Raw genomic sequence first — 25205 nt, 5'->3', positions numbered from 1 at the left:
ATGTCAATATTAACTAAAAATAAACTGCATTTCCCATCTTTCTTTCAGATAAGAGTAGCCAGTGAGACACAAGAAGAAGACATTGGGTGGGATTCTTTAGAAAGCCCTTGTCTCCTTTTCTTCCTTCTGTGCCTGAACTAAGATGTTATGGTTGGAGCTCCAACCATGAGCGAAAAGCCAAGAGAATCTCAATCCTGAAGTTTTTGAGTTCGTGAAAGCACACCAGTGACTACTGTGCTCCAGAGAGAGCAGAGAAAGTGAGAAAGGTAATATCTTTCTGTCTTTAAGTCACAATGCTTGGGCCACTGTGCCTGGACGCTGAACGCAATGACTACCTGATAACTTGCCTGTGAGAAGGGCTCTGAGTCCATCTGCCCATCTGGGGATGTGAAGCGAGGAAGTGGACAGAGGGAAAGGCAGCCTGCCCTGTGTTTAGGTTCGTTTGTCATGAAGAGGCAGAAAACAGGAAGTGCAAGAGAGGAAACAAAAGGAAGGGCGTCTCTGCTTCCTGCATTTAAAGCATATCCTGTCCCTTTTGAACTGTCAAAGGGAGGAGGGCAGAGAGGTAATGCCAGGGGAGATGAGGTTAAAGATGGTCTCACACAGCTCTTATTTCTGTTTCTCTACCTTTCAGTTTTGCTCTTGCTACTAACCGATCCTGCTGCAGATTCTCTGTGCGTTCCATTCAGAAAGAGAATCTGAGTTGTCTGGTGCTCGCACAGCAGGCGATGTCTGGAGATGCCAGTCTGTTGAAGGACTGGCTGTCTTGGGTTAGTGCCCAGCCCAGGTCCAGTCAGCACCGGTGCCAGCACGGAATCTTGTGATCAGGGACATACTTGGGTCACTTTCCCCAGCAGGGACCTGTGGGTAGGGATTGCTTTAGAAGGTGCTCGACCCCTTTTTGAGCTTTATTTTGTCCACTAATATGAATTATGGAAGAGGAGGTGTTAAGTGAAAGCTGATAGAGCGGTGAGACATGGGTTGACAATCAGCCCTGTTCCGTTTCTCTGTAATGGAAAAAGGAAGAGAACGCTGAGCAGCCGTGACACTTTGAGGGTCACTGTCTGGCAGAGACGGGGGAGATGGTGTGACGCGGAGATTCCCAGAGAGCGGAACGGCGAGGGAGTATGTGGGGGAGAGAGGCCAAGCCAGAGAAGAGGGCAACAACGATAGCCAGAGCCTGTGTGTGGCTGTGAGACATTATTGGCGCCTTTAAGACATTCCCTACGGCATTCTTTTCACACTTTCCCCTGGGGTGGGGACCTGGGGGAAGCAGGCTCACAGGAAAATTTCTGTAAATTTAGCGTTTTATGTTGAAAAAAATTATGCATGCCATTACTTTATACTGCCATATTTTTCATAATTCCAAATATTGATTCAAATTGCCTATTCTTCTCCAAGGACTTTGACTAAAGTTGATTTTCCAAGAGGATGTGTTACGTACCTCTCAGTGTGTCACCACATACCCCTAGATTACATGTATCCTGAACTAAAAAGCACAATTCTATAGGGAGGCCAAATAATTCAGAGGGACTTTGTGGGGATTTGAAGGTCCTACAATTGCAAGTGGTTGTAGAAGTCAGCAAAGTGTTGCCAATATGTTGCTTGTAGGTTGGACTGGAGTGGTTAGAAATTTCTGGTGAAGGTATTTACACTGGACAGAGGGAGACAATGAGAGCCTGCCATAGCAGGGCCATCAGAGACTATTTGGTTGCCAGGTATAGAAACTCACAGTACATGGCTGCAGGAAAGGATGATGTTGATGGTGATGGTGATGGTGGTGGTGATGGTGGTGATGGTGGTGGTGATGGTGATGGTGGTGGTGATGGTGGTGGTGATGGTGGTGGTGGTGGTGACGGTGGTGGTGATGGTGGTGGTGGTGATGGTGATAATGGTGGTGGTGATGATGGTGGTTAGTAGTAGAAGCAGTGGTGGTAGTAATTGTAGAAGTAGTATTTTGGTGAAGAAGCAGGAGAATCACCTGAAATTCTGTTGTGTATTGGTCTTAAAAGAAATAGGAAAAATACTGGTAGCTAGTCTCTTTACTTTTTCTTCCTTGGGTTTGAATAATCTCTTACTCCTGCTTCTTTCTATATGTCTATCCTGTTCTCTTTTGGGCAAACAGGTATTTTCAGTAAAACCTTAATTTCTGCCTCTCAGTAACATGATATGATCCCACAGCCTGAATATGATTCAGACTCTGTGTCTCAAATCCTAATTTCCGGGAGAGAGAATCCAGTTGGACCAGGTTGGATCAGCTGTCCTGTGCTGGTCCAGTCAGCTGTAACTAGTGAGTTAGGGCTGTATTGGGGTCCCTTACAGGATTGGGCCGGTGTTCCCTGGGCATGGGGTAGGGGAGCCATGGAGGAAATGGTAGAAATCTCTAGGACAAGCTTTGGACTTAAGAGAAGTATCCATCTGTGAGGGGAGGATGGTAGAATTTGATAACGGATGGGATCTGAGCTTTCCTCTTTGGGACACGTGGTGGAGAGTGAACTTTGAATCTGTTGAATGAATGAACAAGTATTTAGTCTGAAAAATCAGTTTCTGGATTTACTGACTTCAGACTCTGTGAACACTGGATTACTAGTTTGAAACTAAGTTAGCACTAGTTCGACTTGGCCAGTATTTGAGTGACCTTTAGCAAATCATTTTTCTTAGTTTGTTTCCTCATTATACATGGGGATTAAAAATTCCTGCTCTATTTCTTTGTATGATCAGAGAGATAATACAGATTAAAGTGCTCTGAAAACTGCAATGTATTATACAAATATAAAGTTTTATTACTAACAGGTGAATACTAAGTAACATATTATTCCGAATAACTCTCTCCTTGGACTCACATTGGTGTTTGCATGTATTCCTGTCTGTGGGGGTGAGGTAGGAAAGGATGAAAGGTTGTGTAGAACTGCTGAATAATAGGTATTTCACAAGAGAAGGAAATGCTGTAATGCCCAGTATAAGTCTCTTTTTTTTTCACCTTTCTTTGAACATTTCTGGGCAGGGAAATTACTCTCACTCTAAGCAACTTCTCCGTTGCCAGATAGCATCTGATGTGAAGAGCTTATTTTGGGAATGAAAGAAGGAACTTGGTCGCAATAAAAAGAAAGAGGTACAATTTATACAATTTTGTAGGCCGTGGAGGCTGTGAGAGATGCTTTGTGACAAGAAGGTGTGGAGACGGCATGTGCTTCGGAGTGGGCGGTGGGGAGAGATGGGGAAGAAGGACTGTTGAGGAGCCATGGAGAGCAAAGTCATGGGCTGGGCTGCTTTTCCCCCTCAGCCCGTGGTTCCCCGTGGGAGGCGCTGATGCTCTGCACTTGCCTGTCGGTGGTCCATGGATGCAAGAGAACGCCTCCTCCGGCCCAAGCTAGTGAGGCTCTTCCTGGGGGTGCATGAATTGAAGGAGAAGTTGTTAACAGAATTTAAGCTAAGGCGACCGCTTGCTGGGTTTTATTTGACCTTATTTTCAGAAAAGACAAGTTAGGGAGGGACTGGGAAACCGACAGTGGATATCAGGTACTTATTATCTCAGCTTAGGTGCAAAATAATGTATGTCACACATATTCTCACCCCTAATGTACAGAGCGGGCAACTGAGCTTCAGAGCATTGAAATGACTGCCCAAGGCCTGTGGAAAGTAAGCAGAGAATCCAATATTCAAACCCCAGCTAGTTTGTTTCCAAACCCTGTGCTCTTTCTATGACACCATACAGGGAACTACTAAACCACCAGCTGAAGACAACATGGAAACAGTGTCCAAGAGATGATTTAACTTGATTTCAATGTTCTATCTACCTGTTTCAGATTAATAAGCTTATTTAGCAATACTTTCAGGATTATCTAACCCACCCACAGTCCATTGCTGGTAAAATCCAGACAGATGAGTATCTTTTCATAAGGATTTTATTCCAAGAGGGGAGAATCCATTGCCATGTTCAGTGCTAGGAGGATGGAGAACACACACTGGGGCTCAGCTGTCCCTTCTCCACTCAAGAGGTCAGAATAGGCTCCTCACGTGGGTCTGGCTTTGGGGAGACTCTGAGGGAACTCAGCCAGCAGGGACTTGATGAGAGGCTCGCTTTCCCCTGAGCGCTTTGGGGTGTGTTCACCCATAAGACAGAACACTATTCTTGAACGTACTATTACTTCAGTAGTTCAGAAAAGAGGAGACGTCAATGGGAATTGAGTGTTTGGAGAAAATTTCATGACCAAGTGGATTTTAAACTTGGCTTTGCAATAGGAGAGGGGTTTTCACAGAAAACAGAGGACAAGAGGATGTAGACACAGCCCTGGTGGAGGGCTGCCCTCAGGCAAAAATGCAGAAGCAGCCATGAGCCAAGTTGACTGGTGCATAGTGAAAAACACTGGAGTAGTGGAGTCAGAATGACAGTGAGGGCCTTAAGGAGAGAAAGAAAGGTGCGATTTATCGTGAGAACTAGACCATGGCTATTTTAGGTTTTAGAAGAGAAGCCTGAATAAAGTTTTGTTTTGGGAAAGTTGCACAGGGAGAGACGGGTGTTCTCGCCCAGGATTGACTGTGATCCACTGGCTCTTTGGTCTTCAGGGAATGCGCATGGAGGATCTCAGGGTAGCAGAGTACTTTTGGGCCACTCCAGTGGACATGCAGCTTGTACAGCTCCCAGTGCTCCCTATGGATATGTCTTGTTCTGTTTGGAGATGTGGGAAGAAGTAATATTCTGAGTAAAGACTCACAGAGACAGATAATCCTGCACATTGAGTCCTAGGCAGAGAAATCCTAGGCTCAGAAATCTATTTCATGTTTATGACAGCCTGGGCAGTGTCTTGCCTGCGATGGGTCCCTGTTGCTGGTGGAAGTCTTCTTGTTAACAGAATCTCCGTGATGCGGCGGCTCTAGGGTACTTTTCCAATAATGTCCTGACTTTCCCACACTGTCTTCCCTTGTCTTTCTGCTGCAGTTTCTGAAGCAGGTCCCATTCTTTCTTACCTCTGTGCCTTGCTTATGCTGATCCCTTAGCCCCCCAAATCTTAACGTCTCTCCTTCTTTCCCACTCCCATCTATCTTGGCCTTTAATTTCTTTCTTTCCTGTCCCTCCCAATTGGGAGTGTTCTTTTTCCAATGACATTTGTCAGTGCTGCCTTGTCTTTTGTAGCGTAGCCATTTGACTTCTTACACGCTCTTGGCTGTGAGGTTACGGAGGCATCACTCACATTTGTGTTCCAGTGTAGGCTCGACCAGACTGCCTGCGCTTGCATTCTGGTTTCACCTCTTGTTAGTTACACAGCCTTCGGGCAGTTGCTCTTTGTGCCTCAGGGTTCTCAGCTGTAAAACTGGGGTGATAACAGTCACTGCCTCATAGTGTAATTATGAGGAGAAATTGAAATCATGCCTGTGACTCATTTAACGTAATGCATGGGCCATATAAGTGTTCCATAAATATTGCTGTCATTGCTATTCTGATAGATGCTTGTTTCTAGCACACGTATAATAACTGAACATTGAATTGACTTGTGTTTAGGAAGTGGTTATTGTATTTTCAGGGGTTGGAAGGAGGGAGGAGGCCCAGGAGCTACTGCATGATCCAGACATGGGGCCACGGGGTCTGGGGAAGGGGCTTGGCTGGAGAGTTCTGAGGAGGAGTGTTTGTCCTCACATTACTGGTTCTCGTAGTTGCACGGCCCCCATGGCTCCCAGACAGACATGTTTTCCTGACATCCTCAGGCTCAAGTAAGGCTGTGTCACCAGGGTCACAAACCACTCTCAGCATCACAGTTCTGTACATTGGTCTGTCCTGAATCATCTCTTTTTTAAATCCAGTGGCTACACTTTTCAAACGCTCTAGTCAGGCAACATCATAGAGTCAGTGAGTAGTACAGGGCCTTGGGCAAAGTATATAGCTGCCAAAAATTTTTCTTTTTTAAATGTTAACACGCACGTACTACATTCCGTTATTAGACTAATGCAAACCTCACAAAATTGCTAGGTCCGAGGCTCCCTGTCTGTTAAGATGAGGGGGCTATATGTGGTGATCTTTGAAGTTCTTTCGGGCTAATACTAAACGGTCTGCGTGGGCGCTGATGCAGAGTGGGCAAGTATCCGCATGGCAGTTCAGACCCTGGCAGCTGTCAGGCCGTTGTGAACACTGGTGAAATAATGTTGGCAAAAGGAGTCAGTACCCAACAGGCCTCCATACACCTTAGTTTTCCTTTTCTTCCTCTTTTAGCTCAAAATTCTTTGTCATCGTGATGCCAAACAAACGCAGTAGATCAGGGGTTCCCAATACCTGGTCTGCAGGTCTTACTGGTTCCCAACATTTCTTTTTTTTCTTTTAACGTTTTGTTTTATATTGGAGTACAGTTGGTTAACAATGTTGTGTTAGTTTCAGGTGTACAACAAAGTGATTCAGTTATACATACACATGTACCTATTCTTTTTCAAATTCTTTTCCCAATTAGGTTGTTACAGAATATTGAGCAGGGTTCCCTGTGCTATACAGTAAGTCCTTGTTGGTTATCCATTTTAAATATAGCAGTGTGTACATGTCAATCACAAACTCCCTTTTTATTTATTTAATTTTTTTATTGGAGTATAATTGCTTTACAATGTTGTGTTAGTTTCTGCTGTACAATGAAGTGAATCAGCTATATGTATACCTATGTCTCCTCCCTCTTGGACCTCCCTCCCACTGCCCCCCCGACCAGTCCCACCCGTCTAGGTCGTCACAGAGCACTGAGCTGAGCCTCCTTCTCTGTTGGTCGATGAAATGAGAAAAATAAGGAAAAGAAAGTGAACTTTTCAAGAAGATAAATTCATTCCATTTTAATAGTCTGTGTCCACAATGAAATAATGATAATAGATGGTGACTTTTGTTTAGTTTTTCTCGGTGATACACAGGTTATAAATTTAGGTCCCTTAGCCTAAGTTTTTTGAATTTTCACTGATCCATAAAAGCAAATGACCAGGAATAACAGTAGTTGAGCAGAGCTTTTAAAATGATCCGTGGTAAAAAATCAGGTTTTTTTAAAAACAAAAATTTCCATTATGTCACAGACTGAGACTTTTGTAAATTTAAAATAAAAATAAATTACTAGAAAAAGAAAATTAAAAACCATATACATACACAAACACAAACTCCAGTTTTTAATTATTAGGGTCAATGGACATAAATTACCATGACAAGTGGCAATAGAAGCTTGTAAATATTTATCCTCGGGTTTGGTACTTATTTCCTTGGGACTGGCAGTAATGGGTTCATGGATCACTGGCATCACTTGGAGTGGCACCCGGGCAAGGACACTGCCTGCTTTGAGGGAGGGTCTGCCTAGCAGTAGAGTGGAGCTCTTAACCTGGGGTTTGTGCATTTAATTCAGAGAGCAGGTGAACTTGGAAGGGGAAAGGGTTTATGTTTTTTTCTTTGCTGAAATACTGACATTTAATATGTCTTTCAAAATATAAAGTTAGGCCACAAATCACAGTAGTGTGAGCAGTACCTAAGACTTTGATTCCAAGAGAGGTCATGGATACTTTTATATCATATGTTGAAGATAATCTCAAAATACTGTTTACACTATTTTGAAACTGCAGTAGCTCTTAGACCAGCTGCTAGATTTGTTAGTTAATACAATATATCATTAAAGAAGCACATACATTACTACAATTTAAAAAATATTCTAGTAGATGTAATTCAATGAAATTGGTTTCTTTTGTATGCTTATTTTGTATTTTTGTATTTTGTATCATGCATTTAAAAATGTAATTCTAAAAAAATGTAATTCCAAGAGAGGTACCCTAGGAGGTACCGGATGGCCAAAGGGTCTCTTCAACACAAAAAAGCTTAAGGATACCCCTCCTAGAGGCAGGAAAAGAAGAAAACTATTTTGAAAACATTTTCAGAATTATTTCCTTCAAACACAGATCAGTGGATGAGATTAGGGGTCATTGGGAGAGATGGGGCTCTTCTGGGGTACCAGGATCATTTTTTTTTTTTTGCTCTTTATCATCTACACTTTGTGTCAGTCTTGTTCTGCTACCAGGCACAGGGAGCGTCCTCACTTAGGCAGAGACATTCAGTGCCCCAGGGGTCAAGGTGGTTACTTCTTGCCCCAAGGTCTTAGGGATGACTGCCTCAGAAAGACCTTGATTACTAATTAACTAGCAAATCTGATCCTGAAAAAGAGCTGGGCAGTCATTTGCTTTTGAACTCCATTAACACCAGTACAGTAACCAGTCACCAGGGCTGTGGCTGCTTTCTGTGGACGGTGCTCTGCCCTGATTGCCAGCCCATCCTTCCGAGAGCGGGAGCAGCAGGGGGGATGAGGTATGTACCTAAACTGTGTGCTTTCTTACAGCTGCAGATGTGTGTGTGCAAGTGTGCGTGGACTTGTGCTCAGCTCTTTCAATCAAATGCCCTTGTTAATTGGTTAAACACAGACAAAAAAAAATCAACAACACACCACAGAATTACACAAACACATGTTAAACAAAATTCAGCTCTTTTTTTCTTGGGATGTATGTGTGTGTGCATGTCTGTGTGGTGATGAATGATTTAATATTCAGGGTGAGGTAACTGGTAGAAATTCTTTCTGATTCTTGAGATGAGGTGGGGGAAGTGAGGGGAAGGAGTTAGAATTTGGAAGTTAGATTAGGGCATTTGGGGATGTTCCTTCTAAAAGGATGTGGAGCTGTGACTGAGAAGTGGTATTTAGAGAACCCATCACGGTCAGGAAATTGAGAAATCTATATATTTCTATCCCTGTGAGTTTGGTGCCTTTATTGATCAAATAAAGAATTATTATGGGGAAGAGTCTAAAAGTGTGTGTGTGTGTGTGTGTGTGTGTGTGTGTGTGTGTGTGTGAAGTACTGGGGTGTGTGCACGCTTTGGTGTGTAGTGATTTCCTGTGGGGTCTGGAAGGAGGTTATGAAGGGAAAGACTCGGCGTCTGAACTGTCTCCTGTCCAAATGGAATGAAAGTGCCTAGGGGAAAGGGAAGGTGACGGATTGTTGCTGGCTCCTCTGGTAAAACGAAGTAAGAGAGGGTGGTATCCTCACTAGTGGTTGAGAGTCTAGCTAAACACACGTGGGCATTCCTTTTCTGATGGGCCGTGGAGATGAGAAAGGAGAGTTGCAACTGGGGAAACAGGAGACCAAGATCAGTCCCCCAGGTCTCACTAGATAAAGCTTCCATGGGTTCCTGATAGAGGGGGTCTGAATGGCAGCTTTCACGTGCTAAAGGGACCTCCAGATCTCCAAACTGTCTATTGCTCTTTGTCACGGTGTGGAGCAGTGTGTATGTGTGGTGGGCAGGTAGGAGGAAGAGGGAGGGGTCTTTGGTTTGCTGTGCTGAGAAGGACCAAATGATGGGGAGGACCTTCTGTCCTGTACCCCCAACCGAAGATAGCTCATCGCTGTTTCACTCATGCTTCCGCAGATGCCAGTGATTTTTATTATCCGGCATCCCTCACAAATGGGAGTTTTGATGGGCTAATAACGTTACTCTATAAACTGCTCCCTGAGCATGGAATACTAAGGACTAGATGGCTCTAGAAGAAGAAATTGTCCATCTAAAAATTTCCAAAACTGCAGAACGTGATGGAGCAGATAAGCCTTTGCACACCCTGCTGCTGGGGTCACCGTAGGTCATAGCTGTCTTCTAGACACAATCCCTTTGGATTCAGATGGGGAAAATGAGGCCCAAGTTCTTCCAAGGCCACACAGCTAAGTCGGGTCAAGCTGGCTTTTAGATCTTTGCACTTTGGATGTGACCAGACTAGGGAGAAAAAGATCGTTAGCTCCTTTTTTCCTTCCCATTCTCTAAATATCCGGACGACAATGTACAAAGTCAGTAAATTTTGCCCAGGAGTTTTGAGGAATAGCCATGACTTGCTGGGGTCCTCTTTGGAAGTTATTCTCAGCCTCTGTAAAACTAACCCTCTCTTTTCCACGAGAGCTCTTGCCTTGTGTTATCAAAGGATTTTTGAAAGAAAGGCTTAGAATGCATATGTAAATCAGCTAATGGCTATAATTCAGAAAAAAATGAAAATTGATTATCCAGTTTTTCCTAATGAATTCAGATAGCAATCTCAGTAGTTTGGGCCCCACCTGCTTTATCCATCTACTTTGCCTAAATGATTATAACAGTACCAGGAAAATGAGCTTTGGCAATTATTCGTATAACCATTTTAATTCAAGGAAAAAATTACCGTTGGAGTCTGCACAATTTATGTACAGTAATAATTTGCAGCTTTTCCATGAGATTTTCCCTAAGCAGCCTAATTAAAATTGCAACCCTCATTCACGTTCCTCGTCCTTACCCCGCCCAAGCTTTATTTTTCTCCACAGCACTTACCAAAGTCTAACCTATGGATATTCATTTATTTTTTTGTCTCTTTTTTTCTACCCACAGGAATATAAGTCCCATGAGGGCAAGAATTTTTACCTTTTTGTTTGTTGTTGCATAACCAGCTCCTGGAAGAGTGCTTGGCACATTGTAGGAGCTTAATAAATAATTGATGAGTGAATAAATAAACTGCAGTCAGATCTCCTGTTCCTCCAAAGACAAAGGATTGATAAACATGGGGAACTCATTCTCCTGGCTCTCACAGAGAATTTAAAACAGTCCTGTGGGTTGCAAACTTCAAGTGAATTGACTACTACAACAGATGCTTACAAAACAGCTTTGAAACCCCCCAGGGGCTGTGGAGACTGAAATGTTGCAGAATTCTTTCCTTTTCTTTCTGTAAGCTTCCTACCCGGAGGTTGTCTTTGGAAGGACACAGGCATCTCCCATGCATCCTCCATCCTCTTAAATTAAAAACTTTTATCATCACGAATGTGTAAGTTTTCTGTACTTGCATCGTATGTGGAAGTGAGCTTTGGATTCAGACTGCCTGGGCCTCAGGCAATCTGGAGTCTCTGAGGCTCAGTTAGCTCATTTGTCAAATGGCGATAATACAGTCTCAGCTTAGAGGGTGGCTGTGGGGACGAAATGAAATAATGCACCTAAGTGCTTCGCCCAATGCCACACACGTTCTGAGTACTTGGTTAATGACCCAGATACTATTTGACAAAAGCACAATCTCACTAAAAGCCTAAGCTGGAGTACACTGCGGGCATTATTACATGGAATACAGAGTAGTGCTTACAAGTTCTGGCTGTGAAGTCCAAAGGGCGGGTATTCAAATTGTGGCTTTACTCCTTATCAGCTGTGTGACATCAGGCAGGTTATGTGGGCTTGCTAAAGCTTAACTTCCTCATCTGAAAGCGAAGATGGTAGCAATAACTCACTGGGGGTTATAACAAAGATTACATGCAATGGATTATATAAACCTCTTAGAACATTACTCAATTACTGGTAGCGATTATTATCATTAAAATTGCACAGTTTATGTGTCATATGAAATAGAATATCCAAAGATTGATGACAGACTGCCAAGTAACAGTTTTTTAAAACATTTTTTCTTTGATCTTGATTTTTTTCTAAATTGCATTTCAAATTGAGATTATAGGTTTCACCACTGAGATCCATATAATTTGGGAAGTGAGGTGAACCAGATGATGCTGATGAGGTTTTTTTTTTCCTTAAGGTTTAAGGAAATGTTTCTCTTCTATAGCTAGAAAATAATTATCATTGTTCCATAGAGCCAGTAGCCATATTTGAATATGATGCAAAAGGACTTTTGATAGGAGGCAAACAGATTTTTTAAAATGCAAGTGATATCTTTTCAAAAGTCATATTTACCCATGTATATTAATTATCTATTGCTGCATAGCAAATTACCCCAAAATTTCACAGCTTGAAGCAGTGAACATTTATTATCTCACAGTTCCTGTGGGTTAGGAATACTTCGCTAGGTGGTTCTGGTTCAAGGTCTCACGAGGTTGCAGCCAGGATGCTGCCCAGGGCTGCTGTCATGTGAAGCCTTCCCTGGGGCTGGAGAATCTGCTTCTGAGATGCCTCGCTCACATGGCTGTTGGCAGGAGGTCTCAGTTCCTTGCTGGCTGTTGGCCCTGTCTATAGGTCTGCTTGAGCGTCCTTATGGCATGGCAGCTGGCTTCTCCAAGAACTGATCCAAGAGAAAGAGGAAGGAGGAAGATGTAATGCCTTTTGTATCCCAGTCTTGGGAGTCACACACCACCCGCTCTGCTGTATTCTGTTTGTTAGAAGTGAGTCACTAAGTCCAGCCCACTCTCATGGGGTGAGGGATGGGGGGCTTGGCTCCACCTCTTGAAAGGAAGAGTATAAAAGAATTTGTGCATCTTTATTTAAAAAAACCCCGCCATATCATGATTTTGAATAATATTAAGTTTTATTTTATTTCATAATTTACTCCATCCTCTCTCTATAGATATCTATACTATTCACAATCTATTGCTGTTATATATCATGTTACAGTGAAGAACCTGTATCTGTACATACATTGCTTTCCACACATGCAAGTGTATTTTTTTTTAACATTTTTATTGGAGTATAATTGCTTTACAACGGTGTGTTAGTTTCTGCTGTATAACAAAGCGAATCAGCTATAAGTATACATATAAACCCATACATATATCCCTCCTGCGTCTCCCTCCCACCCTCCCTATCCCACCCCTCTAGGTGGACACAAAGCACCGAGCTGATCTCCCTGTGCTATGCGGCTGCTTCTCACTAGCTATTTATTTTACATTTGGTAGTATATATATGTCCATGCCACTCTCTCACTTCATCCCAGCTTACCCTTTACACTCCCCGTGTCCTCAAGTCCATTCTCTACGTCTGCGTCTTTATTCCTGTCCTGCTCCTAGGTTCTTCAGAACCTTTTTTTTTTTTTTTTTTTAGATTCCATACATATGTGTTAGCATATGGTATTCGTTTTTCTCTTTCTGACTTACTTCACTCTGTACGGCAGACTGTAGGTCCATCCACCTCACTACAAATAACTCAATTTCGTTTCTTTTTATGGATGAGTAATATTCCATTGTTTATATGTGCCACATCTTCTTTATCCATTCATCTGTCGATGGACACTTAGGTGGCTTCCATGTCCTGGCTATTGTAAATAGAACTGCAATGAACATTGTGGTACATGACTCTTTTTGAATTATGGTTTTCTCATGGTATATGCCCAGTAGTGGGATTGCTGGGTCGTATGGTAGTTCTATTTTTAGTTTTTTAAGGAACCTCCATACTGTTCTCCATAGTGGCTGTATCACTTTACATTCCCACCAACAGTACAAGAGGGTTCCCTTTTCTCTACACCCTCTCCAGCATTTATTGTTTGTAGATTTTTTGATGATGGCCATTCTGACTGGTGTGAGGTGATACTTCATTGTAGCTTTGATTTGCATTTCTCTAGTGATTAGTGATGTTGAGCATCCTTTCATGTGTTTGTTGGCAATCTGTATATCTTCTTTGGAGAAATGTCTGTTTAGGTCTTCTGCCCATTTCTGGATTGGGTTGTTTGTTTTTTTGATACTGAGCTGCATGAGCTGCTTGTATATTTTGGAGATTAATCCTTTGTCAGTTGCTTCATTTGCAAATATTTTCTCCCATTCTGAGGGTTGTCTTTTCATCTTGTTTATGGTTTCCTTTGCTTTGCAAAAGCTTGTAAGTTTCTTTAGGTCCCATTTGTTTATTTTTGTTTTTATTTCCATTTCTCTAGGAGGTGGGTCAAAAACGATCTTGCTGTGATTTATGTCATAGAGTGTTCTGCCTATGTTTTCCTCTAAAAGTTGTATAGTGTCTGGCCTTACATTTAGGTCTTAAATCCATTGTGAGTTTATTTTTGTGTATGGTGTTAGGGAGTGTTCTAATTTCATTCTTTTACATGTACCTGTCCAGTTTTCCCAGCACCACTTATTGAAGAGGATGTCTTTTCTTCATTGTATATTCTTGCCTCTTTTATCAAAAATAAGGTGACCATATGTGTGTGGGTTTATCTCTGGGTTTTCTATCCTGTTCCATTGATCTATATTTCTGTTTTTGTCCCAGTACCATACTGTCTTGATTACTGTAGCTTTGTAGTATAGTCTGAAATCAGGGAGCCTGATTCCTCCAGCTCTGTTTTTCTTTCTCAAGATTGCTTTGGCTCTTCGGGGTCTTTTGTGTTTCCCTACAAATTGTGAAATTTTTTGTTCTAGTTCTGTGAAAAATGCCATTGGTAGTTTGATAGGGAGTGCATTGAATCTGTAGATTGCTTTGGGTAGTATAGTCATTTTCACAATGTTGATTCTTCCAATCCAAGAACATGGTATATCTCTCCATCTGTTTGTATCATCTTTAATTTCTTTCATCAGTGTCTTATAGTTTTCTGCATACAGGTCTTTTGTCTCCTTAGGTAGGTTTATTCCTAGGTATTTTATTCTTTTTGTTGCAATGGTAAATGAGAATGTTTCCTTAATTTCTCTTTCAGATTTTTTGTTGTTAGTGTAGAGGAATGCAAGAGATTTTTGCGCAGTAATTTTGTATCCTGCTACTTTACCAAATTCATTGATTAGTCCTAGTAGTTTTCTGGTAGCATCTTTAGGATTCTGTATGTATAGTATAATGTCATCTGCAAACAGTGACAGTTTTACTTCTTCTTTTCCTATTTGGATTCCTTTTATTTCTTTTTCTTCTCTGGTTGCTGTGGCTAAAACTTCCAAAGCTATGTTAAATAATAATGGTGAGAGTGGGAAACCTTGTCTTGTCCCTGATCTTAGTGGAAATGGTTTCAGTTTTTCACCATTGAGAATGATGTTGGCTGTGGGTTTGTCATATATGGCCTTTATTATGTTAAGGTAAGTTTCCTCTATGCCTACTTTCTGGAGGGTTTTTATCATAAATGGGTGTCGAATTTTGTTGAAAGCTTTTTCTGCATCTATTGAGATGATTATATGGTCTTTTTGCATTCCTGGGATAAACCCCACTTGATCATAGTATATGATCCTTTTAATGTGCTGTTGGATTCTGTTTGCTAGTTGTTGAGGATTTTTGCATTTATGTTCATCAGTGATATTGGCCTGTAGTTTTCTTTTTTGTGACATCTTCGTCAGGTTTTGGTATCAGGGTGATGGTGGCCTTGTAGAATGACTTTGGGAGTGTTCCTCCTTCTGCTATATTTTGGAAGAGTTTGAGAAGGATAAGCATTAGCTCTTTTCTAAATGTTTGATAGAATTTACCTGTGAAGCCATCTGGTCCTGGGCTTTTGTTTGTTGGAAGATTTTTAATCACAGTTTCAATTTCAGTGCATGTGATTGGTCTGTTCATATTTTCTATTTCTTCCTGGTTCAATCGCAGAAGGTTGTGCATTTCTAAGAATTTGTCCATTTCTTTCAGGTTGTCATTTTATTGGCATATAGTTGCTCGTAGTAATCTCTCATGATCCTTTGTATTTCTGCAGTGTCAGTTGTTACTTCTCCTTTTTCATTTCTAATTCTATTGATTTGAGTCTTCTCCCTTTTTTTCTTGATGAGTCTGGCTAATGGTTTATCAGTTTTGTTTATCTTCTCAAAGAACCAGCTTTTAGTTTTATTGATCTTTGCTATCGTTTCCTTCCTTTCTTTTTCATTTACTTCTGATCTGGTCTTTATGATTTCTTTCCTTCTGCTAACTTTGGGGTTTTTTTGTTCTTCTTTCTCTAATTGCTTTCGGTGTAAGGTTTGGTTGTTTATTTGAGATATTTCTTGTTTCTTGAGGTAGGATTGTATGGCTATAAACTTCCCTCTTAGAACTACTTTTGCTGCCCATAGGTTTTGGGTTGTCGTGTTTTCATTGTCATTTGTTTCTAGGTATTTTTTGATTTCCTCTTTGATTTCTTCAATGATCTCTTGGTTATTTAGTAGTGTATTGTTTAGCCTCCATGTGTTTGTATTTTTTACGGATTTTTTCCTGTAATTGATATCTAGTCTTATAGTGTTGTGGTCGGAAAAGGTACTTGATACGATTTCAGTTTTTCTAAATTTTCTAAGTCTTGATTTGTGACCCAAGATGTAATCTATCCTGGAAAATGTTCCATGAGCACTTGAGAAGAAAGTGTATTCTGTTGTTTTTGGATGGAATGTCCTATGAATATCAATTAAGTTCATCTTGTTTAATGTATCATTTAAAGCTTGTGTTTCCTTATTTATTCTCATTTTGGATGATCTGTCCATTGGTGAAAGTGGGGTGTTTAAGTCACTTACTATTATTGTGTTACTGTCGATTTCCCCTTTTATGGCTGTTAACATTTAACTTATGTATTGAGGTGTTCCTCTGTTGGGTGCATAAATATTTACAATTGTTATATCTTCTTCTTGGATTGATCTCTTGATCATTATGTAGTGTCCTTGTCTCTTGTAATAGTCTTTATTTTAAAGTCTATTTTGTCTTATATGTGAATTGCTACTCCAACTTTCTTTTGATTTCCATTTGCATGGAATATTTTTTTCCATCCCCTTACTTTCAGTCTGTATGTGTCCCTTGGTCTGAAGTGGGTCTCTTGTAGACAGCATATATATGGGTCTTGTTTTTGTATTCTTTCAGCCAGTCAGTCTATGTCTTTTGGTTGGAGCATTTAATCCATTTACATTTAAGGTAGTTATTGATACGTATGTTACTATTACCATTTTCTTAATTGCCTTGGGTTTGTTATTGTAGGTCTTTTCCTTCTCTTGTGTTTCCTGCCTAGAGAAGTTCCTTTAGCGTTTGTTGTAAAGCTGGTTTGGTGGTGCTGAATTCTCTTAGCTTTTGCTTGTCTGTAAAGTTTTTAATTTCTCCATCAAATCTGAATGAGATCCTTGCTGGATAGAATAATCTTGGTTGCAGTTTTTTTCCTTTCAGCACTTTAAATATGTCCTGCCCCACCCTTCTGGCTTGCAGAGTTTCTGCTGAAAGATCAGCTGTTAACCTTATGGGAATTCCCTTGTGTGTTATTTGTTGCTTTTTCCTTGCTGCTTTTAATATTTTTTCTTTGTATTAAATTTTGGTAGTTTGATTAATATGTGTCTTGGCGTGTTTCTTCTTGGATTTATCCTGTATGGGACTTTTTGCACTTCCTGGACTTAATTGACTATTTCCTTTCCCATATTAGGGAAGCTTTCAACTATAATCTCTTAAAATATTTTCTCAGTCCCTTTCTTTTTCTCTTCTTTTTCTGGGACCCCTGTAATTCAAATGTTAGTGCGTTTAATGTTGCCCCAGCGGTCTCTGAGACTGTCCTCAATTCTTTTCATTCTGTTTTCTTTATTCTGCTCTGTGGTAGTTATTTCCACTATTTTATCTTCTAGGTCATTTATCTGTTCTTCTGCCTCAGTTATTCTGTTATTGATTCCTTCTAGAGAATTTTAAATTTCATTTATTGTGTTGTTCGTCATTGTTTGCTTGCTCTTTAGTTCTTCTAGGTCCTTGTTAAACGTTTCTTGTATTTTCTCCATTCTGTTTTCAAGATTTTGGATCATCTTTACTATCTTTACTGTGAATTCTTTTTCAGGTAGACTGCCTATTTCCTCTTCATTTGTTTGGTCTGATGGGTTTTTCCTTTGCTCCTTCATCTGCTGTGTATTTCTCTGTCTTCTCATTTTGCTTAACATACTGTGTTTGTGGTCTCCTTTTCGCAGGCCGCAGGTTTGTAGTTCCCGTTGTTTTTGGTGTCTGCCCCCAGTGGGTAAGGTTGGTTCTGTGGGTTGTGTAGGCTTCCTGGTGGAGGAGACTAGTGCCTGTGTTCTGGTGGATGAGGCTGGATCTTGTCTCTCTGGTGGGCAGAACCATGTCCAGTGGTGTGTTTTGGGGTGTTTGTGAACTTATTATGATTTTAGGCAGCCACTCTGCTAATGGGTGGTGTTGTGTTCCTGTCTTGCTAGTTTTTTGGCATGGGGTATCCAGCACTGGAGCTTGCTAGTTGTTGAGTGGATCTGGGTCTTAGTGTTGAGATGGAGATCTCTGGGAGAGCTCTCGCTGATTGATATTACATGGGTCTGTGAGGTCTGTGGTGGAATAATGTCTTGAACTCGGCTCTCCCACCTAAGCGGCTCAGGCCTGACACCCGGCCGGAGCACAAAGACCTTGTCAGCCACATGGCTCAGAAGAAAAGGGAGAAAAAAAAACAGAAAGAAAGAAAAATTAAATAAATAAAATGAAGTTATTAAAATAAAAAAAATTTATTAAAATAAAAAAATAAAAAAGTAATTAAAAAAAAAAGAAAGAAGAGAGCAACCAAACCAATAAACAATTCCACCAATGATAACAAGTGCTAAAAAGTATTAAAAAAAAAGCAAAAACGGACAAACAGAATGCTAGGACAAGTGGTAAAAACAAAGCTATTCAGACAAAATCACAGAAAGAAGCATACACATACACACTCACAAAAAGAGAAAAAGGAAAAAAATATATATTTTTTTTAAAAAAAGGAAGAGAGCAGCCAAATTAATAAACAAGTCTACCAATGATAATAAGCTCTAAATAGTAAACTAAGATAGACAAAACCAGAAACAAATTACATGCAGAAAGCAAACCCCAAGTCTACAGTTGCTCCCAAAGTCCACCACCTCGATTTTGGGATGTTTCATTGTCTATTCAGGTATTCCACAGATGCAGGGTACATCAACGTGACTGTGGAGATTTAATCTGCTGCTCCTGAGACTGCTGGGAGAGATTTCCCTTTCTCTTCTGTTTTCGCACAGCTTCTGGGGTTCAGCTTTGGATTTGGCTCCGCCTCTGCATGTAGGTCGCCTGGGGGCGTCTGTTCTTTGACCAGACAGGAGGGGGTTAAAGGAGCAGCTGATTAGGGGGCTCTGGCTCACTCAGGCGGGGGGGAGGGAGGGGTACGGAATGAGGAGCGAGCTTCCAGCGGCGGAGGCCGGTGTGACGTTGCACCAGCATGAGGCGCGCTGTGTGTTCTCCCGGGGACGTTGTCCCTGGATCACGGGACCCTGGCAGTGGCGGGCTGCACAGGCTCCCGGGAGGCGCAGTGTGGATAGTGACCTGTGCTCACACACAGGCTTCTTGGTGGCTGCAGCAGCAGCCTTAGCGTTTCATGCCCGTCTTTGGTGTCCGCGCTGATAGCCACGGCTTGGGCCTGTCTTTGGAGCTCGTTTAGGCAGTGCTCTGAATCCCGTCTCCTCGTGCACTGCAAAACAATGGTCTCTTGCCTCTTCGGCAGGTCCAGACTTTTTCCTGGACTCCCTCCTGGCTAGCTGTGGTGCACTAGCCCCCTTCAGACTGTGTTCACACAGCCAACCCCAGTCCTCTCCCTGGGATCTGACCTCCGAAGCCGCAAGTATATTTATGGACTAAATTTCTATAAATGGACATCCAGATTACGGGTGTAAATAACTTGAGTAGCTTTTGCCAAGTCTTTATTGAGCATATAGTGTTTACAGTTTGACTAGTAAATGGTGGGTGACTTTTTCTTCATAGCGTGTAACACAGTATGTTAACAGCCATTTGGGAAAAATTTTAAATTAGTATGAAGAACAGTCTCCTATTTCACAGCTGTCAGCAACCACCAAAGAGAAGGAGACATGGTCACTTCCATAGGCATTCTGATAACTCTGCTCCTTGCCAGTGAACATGAGATCGCTCTTGATCTCATTAGTTAATTTAATTATATCAGGCATGGAAGGCTATTAATATTTATGGAGTTTTACATGCAAGATTAGTATTATGGAATATCTTATAAAGCCTTTGGGAATGTGATGTATTGGGGAAGGACAGGTATGAAAGATTAGAGCTGGGTCATTTACTTTAGAAAAACCAAGGCAATCCTTGTTGTAGAGAAGGGTACAACCCCATTTCCTTTTGCATGTTAAGAGGGTATTATGGTGACAAATAGCGTTTTCTCATCAGCGTGTGAAAAAGCCTTCTTCTGCCTGAGGACCATCTGGAGGTTGTGTGAGGACACATCGATTGGGTGGATAGTGAGGCTGCAAGAAAATATCAAACAACTAAGTTGAGCTGAGGATTTAAGATTCGCGAGCTGGGGAGTTTTGAATGAAGACTTCAGGGAAGAAGAGAAGGGACGTGCTTTTTGAGTAAAAATAGTGTGATTTACAAGGCAGCCCGGGAGAGGAGCTGTGAGTGGGCTGGTGGAGAATTGGACTTTGAATGGGCAAGATTGCTGCTCATAGCTCCTCCTGCTTCCTCCTAGATTTCTGCACCTGTGTCTCAGGTACCACGTGAGTCACCTGACACATGGGGCCATAAAGCACTTAGCAGATAGGAGTTCATATCAGAACAAGTTCATGAGGACAGCTGCCAGGAACGTGCATCTTCCACTTTACAAAGCACTGAGTAAGGTGGGGTGCCACCCTCACGAGAGAGGGATTGACACATTTCTTAGGAACATGCTGTTTCGTACCCAAGAGTATTTTCTCTATGGTAAGTAATAAATAAGGATATGTAATGCTTTATTATTTAAGATGTTTTTATTTGATTCTCACAATAAGAAGATGATGATAGATAGTAATAGATATTCTTAGTTCCATTTTTACACCTCAGACAACTGAGATTCAAGAGTGTTAAATAAATTCTTTGGCGACCACAGCAAGAAATGGTAGGGCTAAAAGCAAGCTCAGATCTTCTCAAGCTGTACTTAGCATGCTCTCACACTGAGAAAGAGAACTTGGGCATATAATGAAGAAGGAAAATGCCAGTGATATGTTTAGCACAGGGATCTTCTGTGGAAGAGAAGAGTAAAGAAGCAAGCAATTTGGGTGACTCATTCAAACATGACATATAAAAGCTGGTATGAATTTTGTAGATCTTCTCGTTCAACCTCTTTAATTGTAAGTGAGGAAGCAGAGAACCAGAAAGCTTAAGTACATTTCTCAAGGTCATCTGGCTAGTTATTTTCAGAATGAGGAATAAAATTAAGGTCTTCTGATTTTCAAGAAAGAGCACATCCCTTCTCTTCTTCTTTCTACCGTACATTGCCTTTATTGGGTAGAAGGAAATAGTGGTATTGGAATTTAAGTCCACTTAAGGCAGGTACCATCATTGTATCCTCTAAAGTACCTTCACAGTGTACTATAATTAGGAAGTATTCAGGTTATTTTGTAAATATTCAGTCAAGGAATAAAATGTTATTGGTCAGTAAGTATTGATTATGTAGATTCTGCTTGTAGGTATTTAGGAAGGAAATAAAGAGGAAGAAGCAGGCATAATTCTCACACCCTAAGAGCTTACAATTTGAGAAAGAAAAAGGGTGTTGTAAACCTAAGAAAGTAGGCATACCTTTGGGGGAAAAGCCTTAGGAAAACTTATCCTTGGTCACAAATGAGCTGAGGTTAGAGAGGGCGCATTGATATACTGGAGATACTGGAAGAGTTGGGAGGGGTGCTTTGATGGGGTTGAAAACTTTCAAGGAGCCACCCATCCCCCATTACTCCCTCCAAATGTATTTCATTTTTCTTTATTACTGTCTCCTACTTCGTTTTTGTCCCTTATTGCACTGTCCTTAATTTACACCTGCTGTTTCCCCTCCCCCTCATAGGATAATGTCATTCAGTGTTATTAAATCCACTGAACTCAAGGTTTCCCAAGTGATTCTCAAACAGGAGTGGAGGGGAAGTGAAGATCAAAGTGATCTAGGGAACTTTTAAAACCTACATAGAAGGGTTCCGGATGGTAGACTGATCACAGGATTTTACCTTTTTTCCTTTCCAGACTTCCCTTGACATTCTAATAAAGATGTACGAAATGAAATGAGTCTGTAACAGTATGGATGAAGAAAAGCAGACAGAACCATTGTGCTGGGGATTCAGAGCAGAGAGCAGCTCAGCTGATAATCAGCCTGGGAAAGGGGGTCTGCAGTGGAGGTGGGGGCAGTTCTGAGCTGGGAGTAGGAGGGTACAGAGAGCAGGAGAGGGATGTGGGGCTGTGTTCAGCTGTGGTTGGGCTTAAGAAGGGGCTGTGAAGAGTGCTGTTTTCCAGAAAGTACATTTACTAGGATATATTCTGGTAGAGAATATAAACTATTCCTTTATAAAGAGATGGTTTTCAGCTATTTCTTTGTATGTTACAACTCACATGAAGGCTATTACTTGTTATGAGCAATAGTTACAAAGGTCAAATGGAGAGGGAAGTAGCTGTGTATTCTTAAAAAAAATCTCCCTGGAGATATTGATGTACCACTCCTGCATACTTCAAAGATTGATTTAAAGAAAGCTTGACTTGGATCCTTTTGTAAAATAAATAACTGCCCTCTAACTTATATTATTTTTTAAATCCAAATTTTATTTTTTCTTTCCTTTTCACTAGTGCCCCTATGATTACTGGTGAGGTTCCTGGGATGAAGGCACACTGTTTCCCATTCCTTCCCCATCTTTCCTCTTGGGAAACAGGAACGAGGACCCTGCAGTGCGTGCATGGCCAAAGGATCCTGTGGTGGTGTTTCCACTCAGTCTTGCTCCCCAATCAGCAAATACTCACTTAGAGCACCTGCCAGGTAGCGTGCACTGAGGCATGGTGGAGTTCTTGCCGGGACTGTCCACATCAGAGAGCACAAGGAAAAGGAAAAAAAAAAACAATTATTAAGAAAAAGATACAGTGATAACAGACTTAGAGAAGGAACTTATGGTTACTGGGGCGGGGGGGGCGGGGGGATAGATTGGGAGATTGGGATGGACATAAATACACTGCTATATTTAAAATAGATAAGCAATAAGGACCTACTCTATAGCACAGGTCTGTAGTAACCTAAATGGGAAAAGAACTTGAAAAAAGGAAAGATATATGTATATGTTTAACTGAATCACTATGCTGTACACCTGAAGCTAACACAACATTGTCAATCAGCTATACTCCAATATAAAATAAAAATTTAAAAAATGATACAGTGATTAAAAAAAAAGGAAGGTGGCATCACTAGGCTAATTGAAAGGGATCTGGATTTCCAGAGGTGGCAACTGCCAGCAGAATAATGGCCCTGGACCCTCTGCCCTGGCTCCACTCAGCTGCCCCAGGGCCAAGGGAATCGGTATCTGAGGCTCTCAGGCTGAGAGGGACGACTTGGGGAGGGGTAAGAAACTCGTACTCACTTTCCTCTAGTAGCTTCAAAGTTAGTAGGGAAGACAGATTCTCCTCAGGGTTATAAATCTAGATAGAGTGCTTGGGAGCGAGAGAGGGAGGGTTATTAATTTGAAGTCCTGGGGGAGATATTGTTTGACCTGGTAAGTGGAGAAGGTGCTGTCGGGGAGTGTGTGTTCCGAGAAGCTGGGCCCTGGAGCGCAGACTGGTAGTGAATTTCAGCGCCACCATTTGTCTGTGGTTGCTGACGAGTTTTATACCGTTTTGACCTCTGTTTTCTCGTTTATAAAATGGAGATGAATATCTGCCTTTCAGGGTTATACAGATATCTAATCAAGCTTGGAAAATACCTGGCACATAGAAGACCAGAAACTTAGTGATAATGATTATTAAGAGTCAGATGGTAATAGATGATACGCCATTTAGTCTCATAAGCAATGGAAACCATTTTAAACTTGTGAGGCCTCAAAACCAGTGGCCCATTAGTGTAGATAATTCTGCTCCTTCCACTCTTCTCTCCTCTTCTTTTTCTTTACACTTTTCAGTATGTCTGATTCTAGATACGGCTAATGTACAATTTTTCATAAGTTGAGGAAATACAAGAAGCTAGTCAGGTCAATGAAACTCATTTTAGGAATCATTCCAGTCACACCACTCAACTTGACAATGGATTTGTTTACTTCTTCTTTCGACAAGATATTTCTCCCTCTCTCTGGTTTGTGTATTGATTGTGACTTAGCTGTAGGTTTCACTCCCTATTGAGCAGTGCATTTCTGCATTAAAGTATGGCTCTACATAGTTTCTCATGCTTTTGGAGAAGTGCTATATCTGTGTCCACATTCTTGTACAAAACGTAAAAGACAGTGTGCCCTCCCCTAAGAGACAGTGAGGTCCTTCTAAAGAAGGTCAGTAGTGGGGTCAGAGGAAGGAGGTATATGCAGTCATATCTGGGCCATCCAGGGGAAGGACGTGAAGGGAGTGATGGAGGGTTATTTACTTGCTGCCCATGGAGGGTAGAACCACAACTCAGTCCAGAATCAGAATTGATCCAAACAAAGAACCAAGTCCAAGGATGGAAGCACTGAGGAAGATTTCTAGAAAGGACTGCACATGAGGCATAATCCCCATTTGAGTTTGTGCATGGTGGTCTGTGCCTTCCTGGTCAAAGACTAAGGGAGTCTGCACAGAGGCCCGGGTGACACTGATAATCCCAGTGGTCCCTGCTTTAATAGCTGTCAGGTTTTTCTCTCCTCAAGTCCTGTTTCTGTGTCGATCACAGTACTCACCCTTAGGAGCGTGGTATTTTATTTCTTCGTTCAGACATGTGCTATGTTGCTATGCTCTGTATCTGGACAAATGATATCAATATTCATCCCTCTGAGCAGTTGAGTTGACCTCTGGGCTCTCTGGGTTTCCCTGTAACCTCCCATAGCATGGAAAGAGTAAATGTGGATGACTTTGCCGAATCTTTCCTCACTAATAAGAAGATACTTCAAAGCCCAATTTATGGTGGATCTTTGAATATAAAGGATAATGTTTTTAGGTTTTGAACTTCATGAATCTTTACTTAAAAGCCAAATTTTGGCTTAAAATACTCTAAATTTAGCATCCCAGATGAGCTTCATGTGTTCGATCTCAGTTTTCTGTATACTTGAAGAGCACACAGGATTCCTAGCGCATTGCAGAGATACTATAGTTTGTTCGGCAGGGAGCCAACAGCGAACCTATAATAGACGGGTTCACTGCTTTTGAAACATGATTGCATATCAGAATCATCTGTGGAGGTTTTTAAAAAAATCAGATATCCAGGCCTTAACCCCAGAGATTCTGATTCAGTAGGAGTTGGGCAGGGGCAAGTGCCGAGTGTCTGATTTAAACTTCTTGACAAAATATTCTTATCCCTAGCTAGGGTTCATAATGAGTCTAACATAGGTAAATGTGTAATTTCTGTATTTTTTTTGAAATTAAAAATCCTCAAGGACCCCTTGGGGCTCCAAAGGCAGCACTGGTCAAGATGATCCATAAGGTCCCTTCAGTTCTGGAATTCTAGGTTAAATTTCACAGACTCTATCCAGATTATAGTTTCTAAATACTATTGCCACGAAAAGGAGCCAGGACTCCGTAGAAATGTTTGATTTAAGACGAGGGGCAGGAAATGTGCAAAAGAAGCCTAGGTTATCATGTTAAAACAGCAAGCAGGGAAAGTACCAAAGAGTACCAAGAGCCAACTTGAAGAGACTGTCAATGGGTAGAGATGGGAAAA

General features: G+C 41.4%; 2 protein-coding genes across 4 annotated transcripts in view; both read left to right on the top strand.

The window, feature by feature from the left end:
* Positions 1-10480, top strand: part of LOC118901204 (trypsin-like) — a 49793-nt gene extending 39313 nt beyond the window's left edge. Inside the window, exon 4 of the mRNA XM_036864299.1 lies at positions 10385-10480. Coding sequence (XP_036720194.1) covers positions 10385-10480 — 96 coding nt within the window. The remainder of the gene's footprint in view (positions 1-10384) is intronic.
* LOC118900603 (maltase-glucoamylase, intestinal) overlaps positions 3082-25205 on the top strand; it is a 103216-nt gene continuing 81092 nt past the window's right edge. The window contains exon 1 of one of the 3 annotated variants that reach the window (XM_036863050.1): positions 3082-3112. Coding sequence is in view for 1 of the 3 variants with exons in the window: in XM_036863048.1 (XP_036718943.1) it covers positions 12079-12144 (66 nt within the window). In the remaining 2 variants the exon portion in view is untranslated. Of the gene's footprint in view, positions 3113-8206; positions 8300-12074; positions 12145-25205 lie in introns of those variants that run through there. The other 2 variants (XM_036863049.1, XM_036863048.1) reach the window with 2 other exon arrangements.

This window comes from Balaenoptera musculus, chromosome 9 (genome assembly GCF_009873245.2).
Source record: "Balaenoptera musculus isolate JJ_BM4_2016_0621 chromosome 9, mBalMus1.pri.v3, whole genome shotgun sequence".
NCBI classification, from domain to species: domain Eukaryota; kingdom Metazoa; phylum Chordata; class Mammalia; order Artiodactyla; family Balaenopteridae; genus Balaenoptera; species Balaenoptera musculus.
This window is presented reverse-complemented; position numbering and strand designations above follow the sequence as displayed.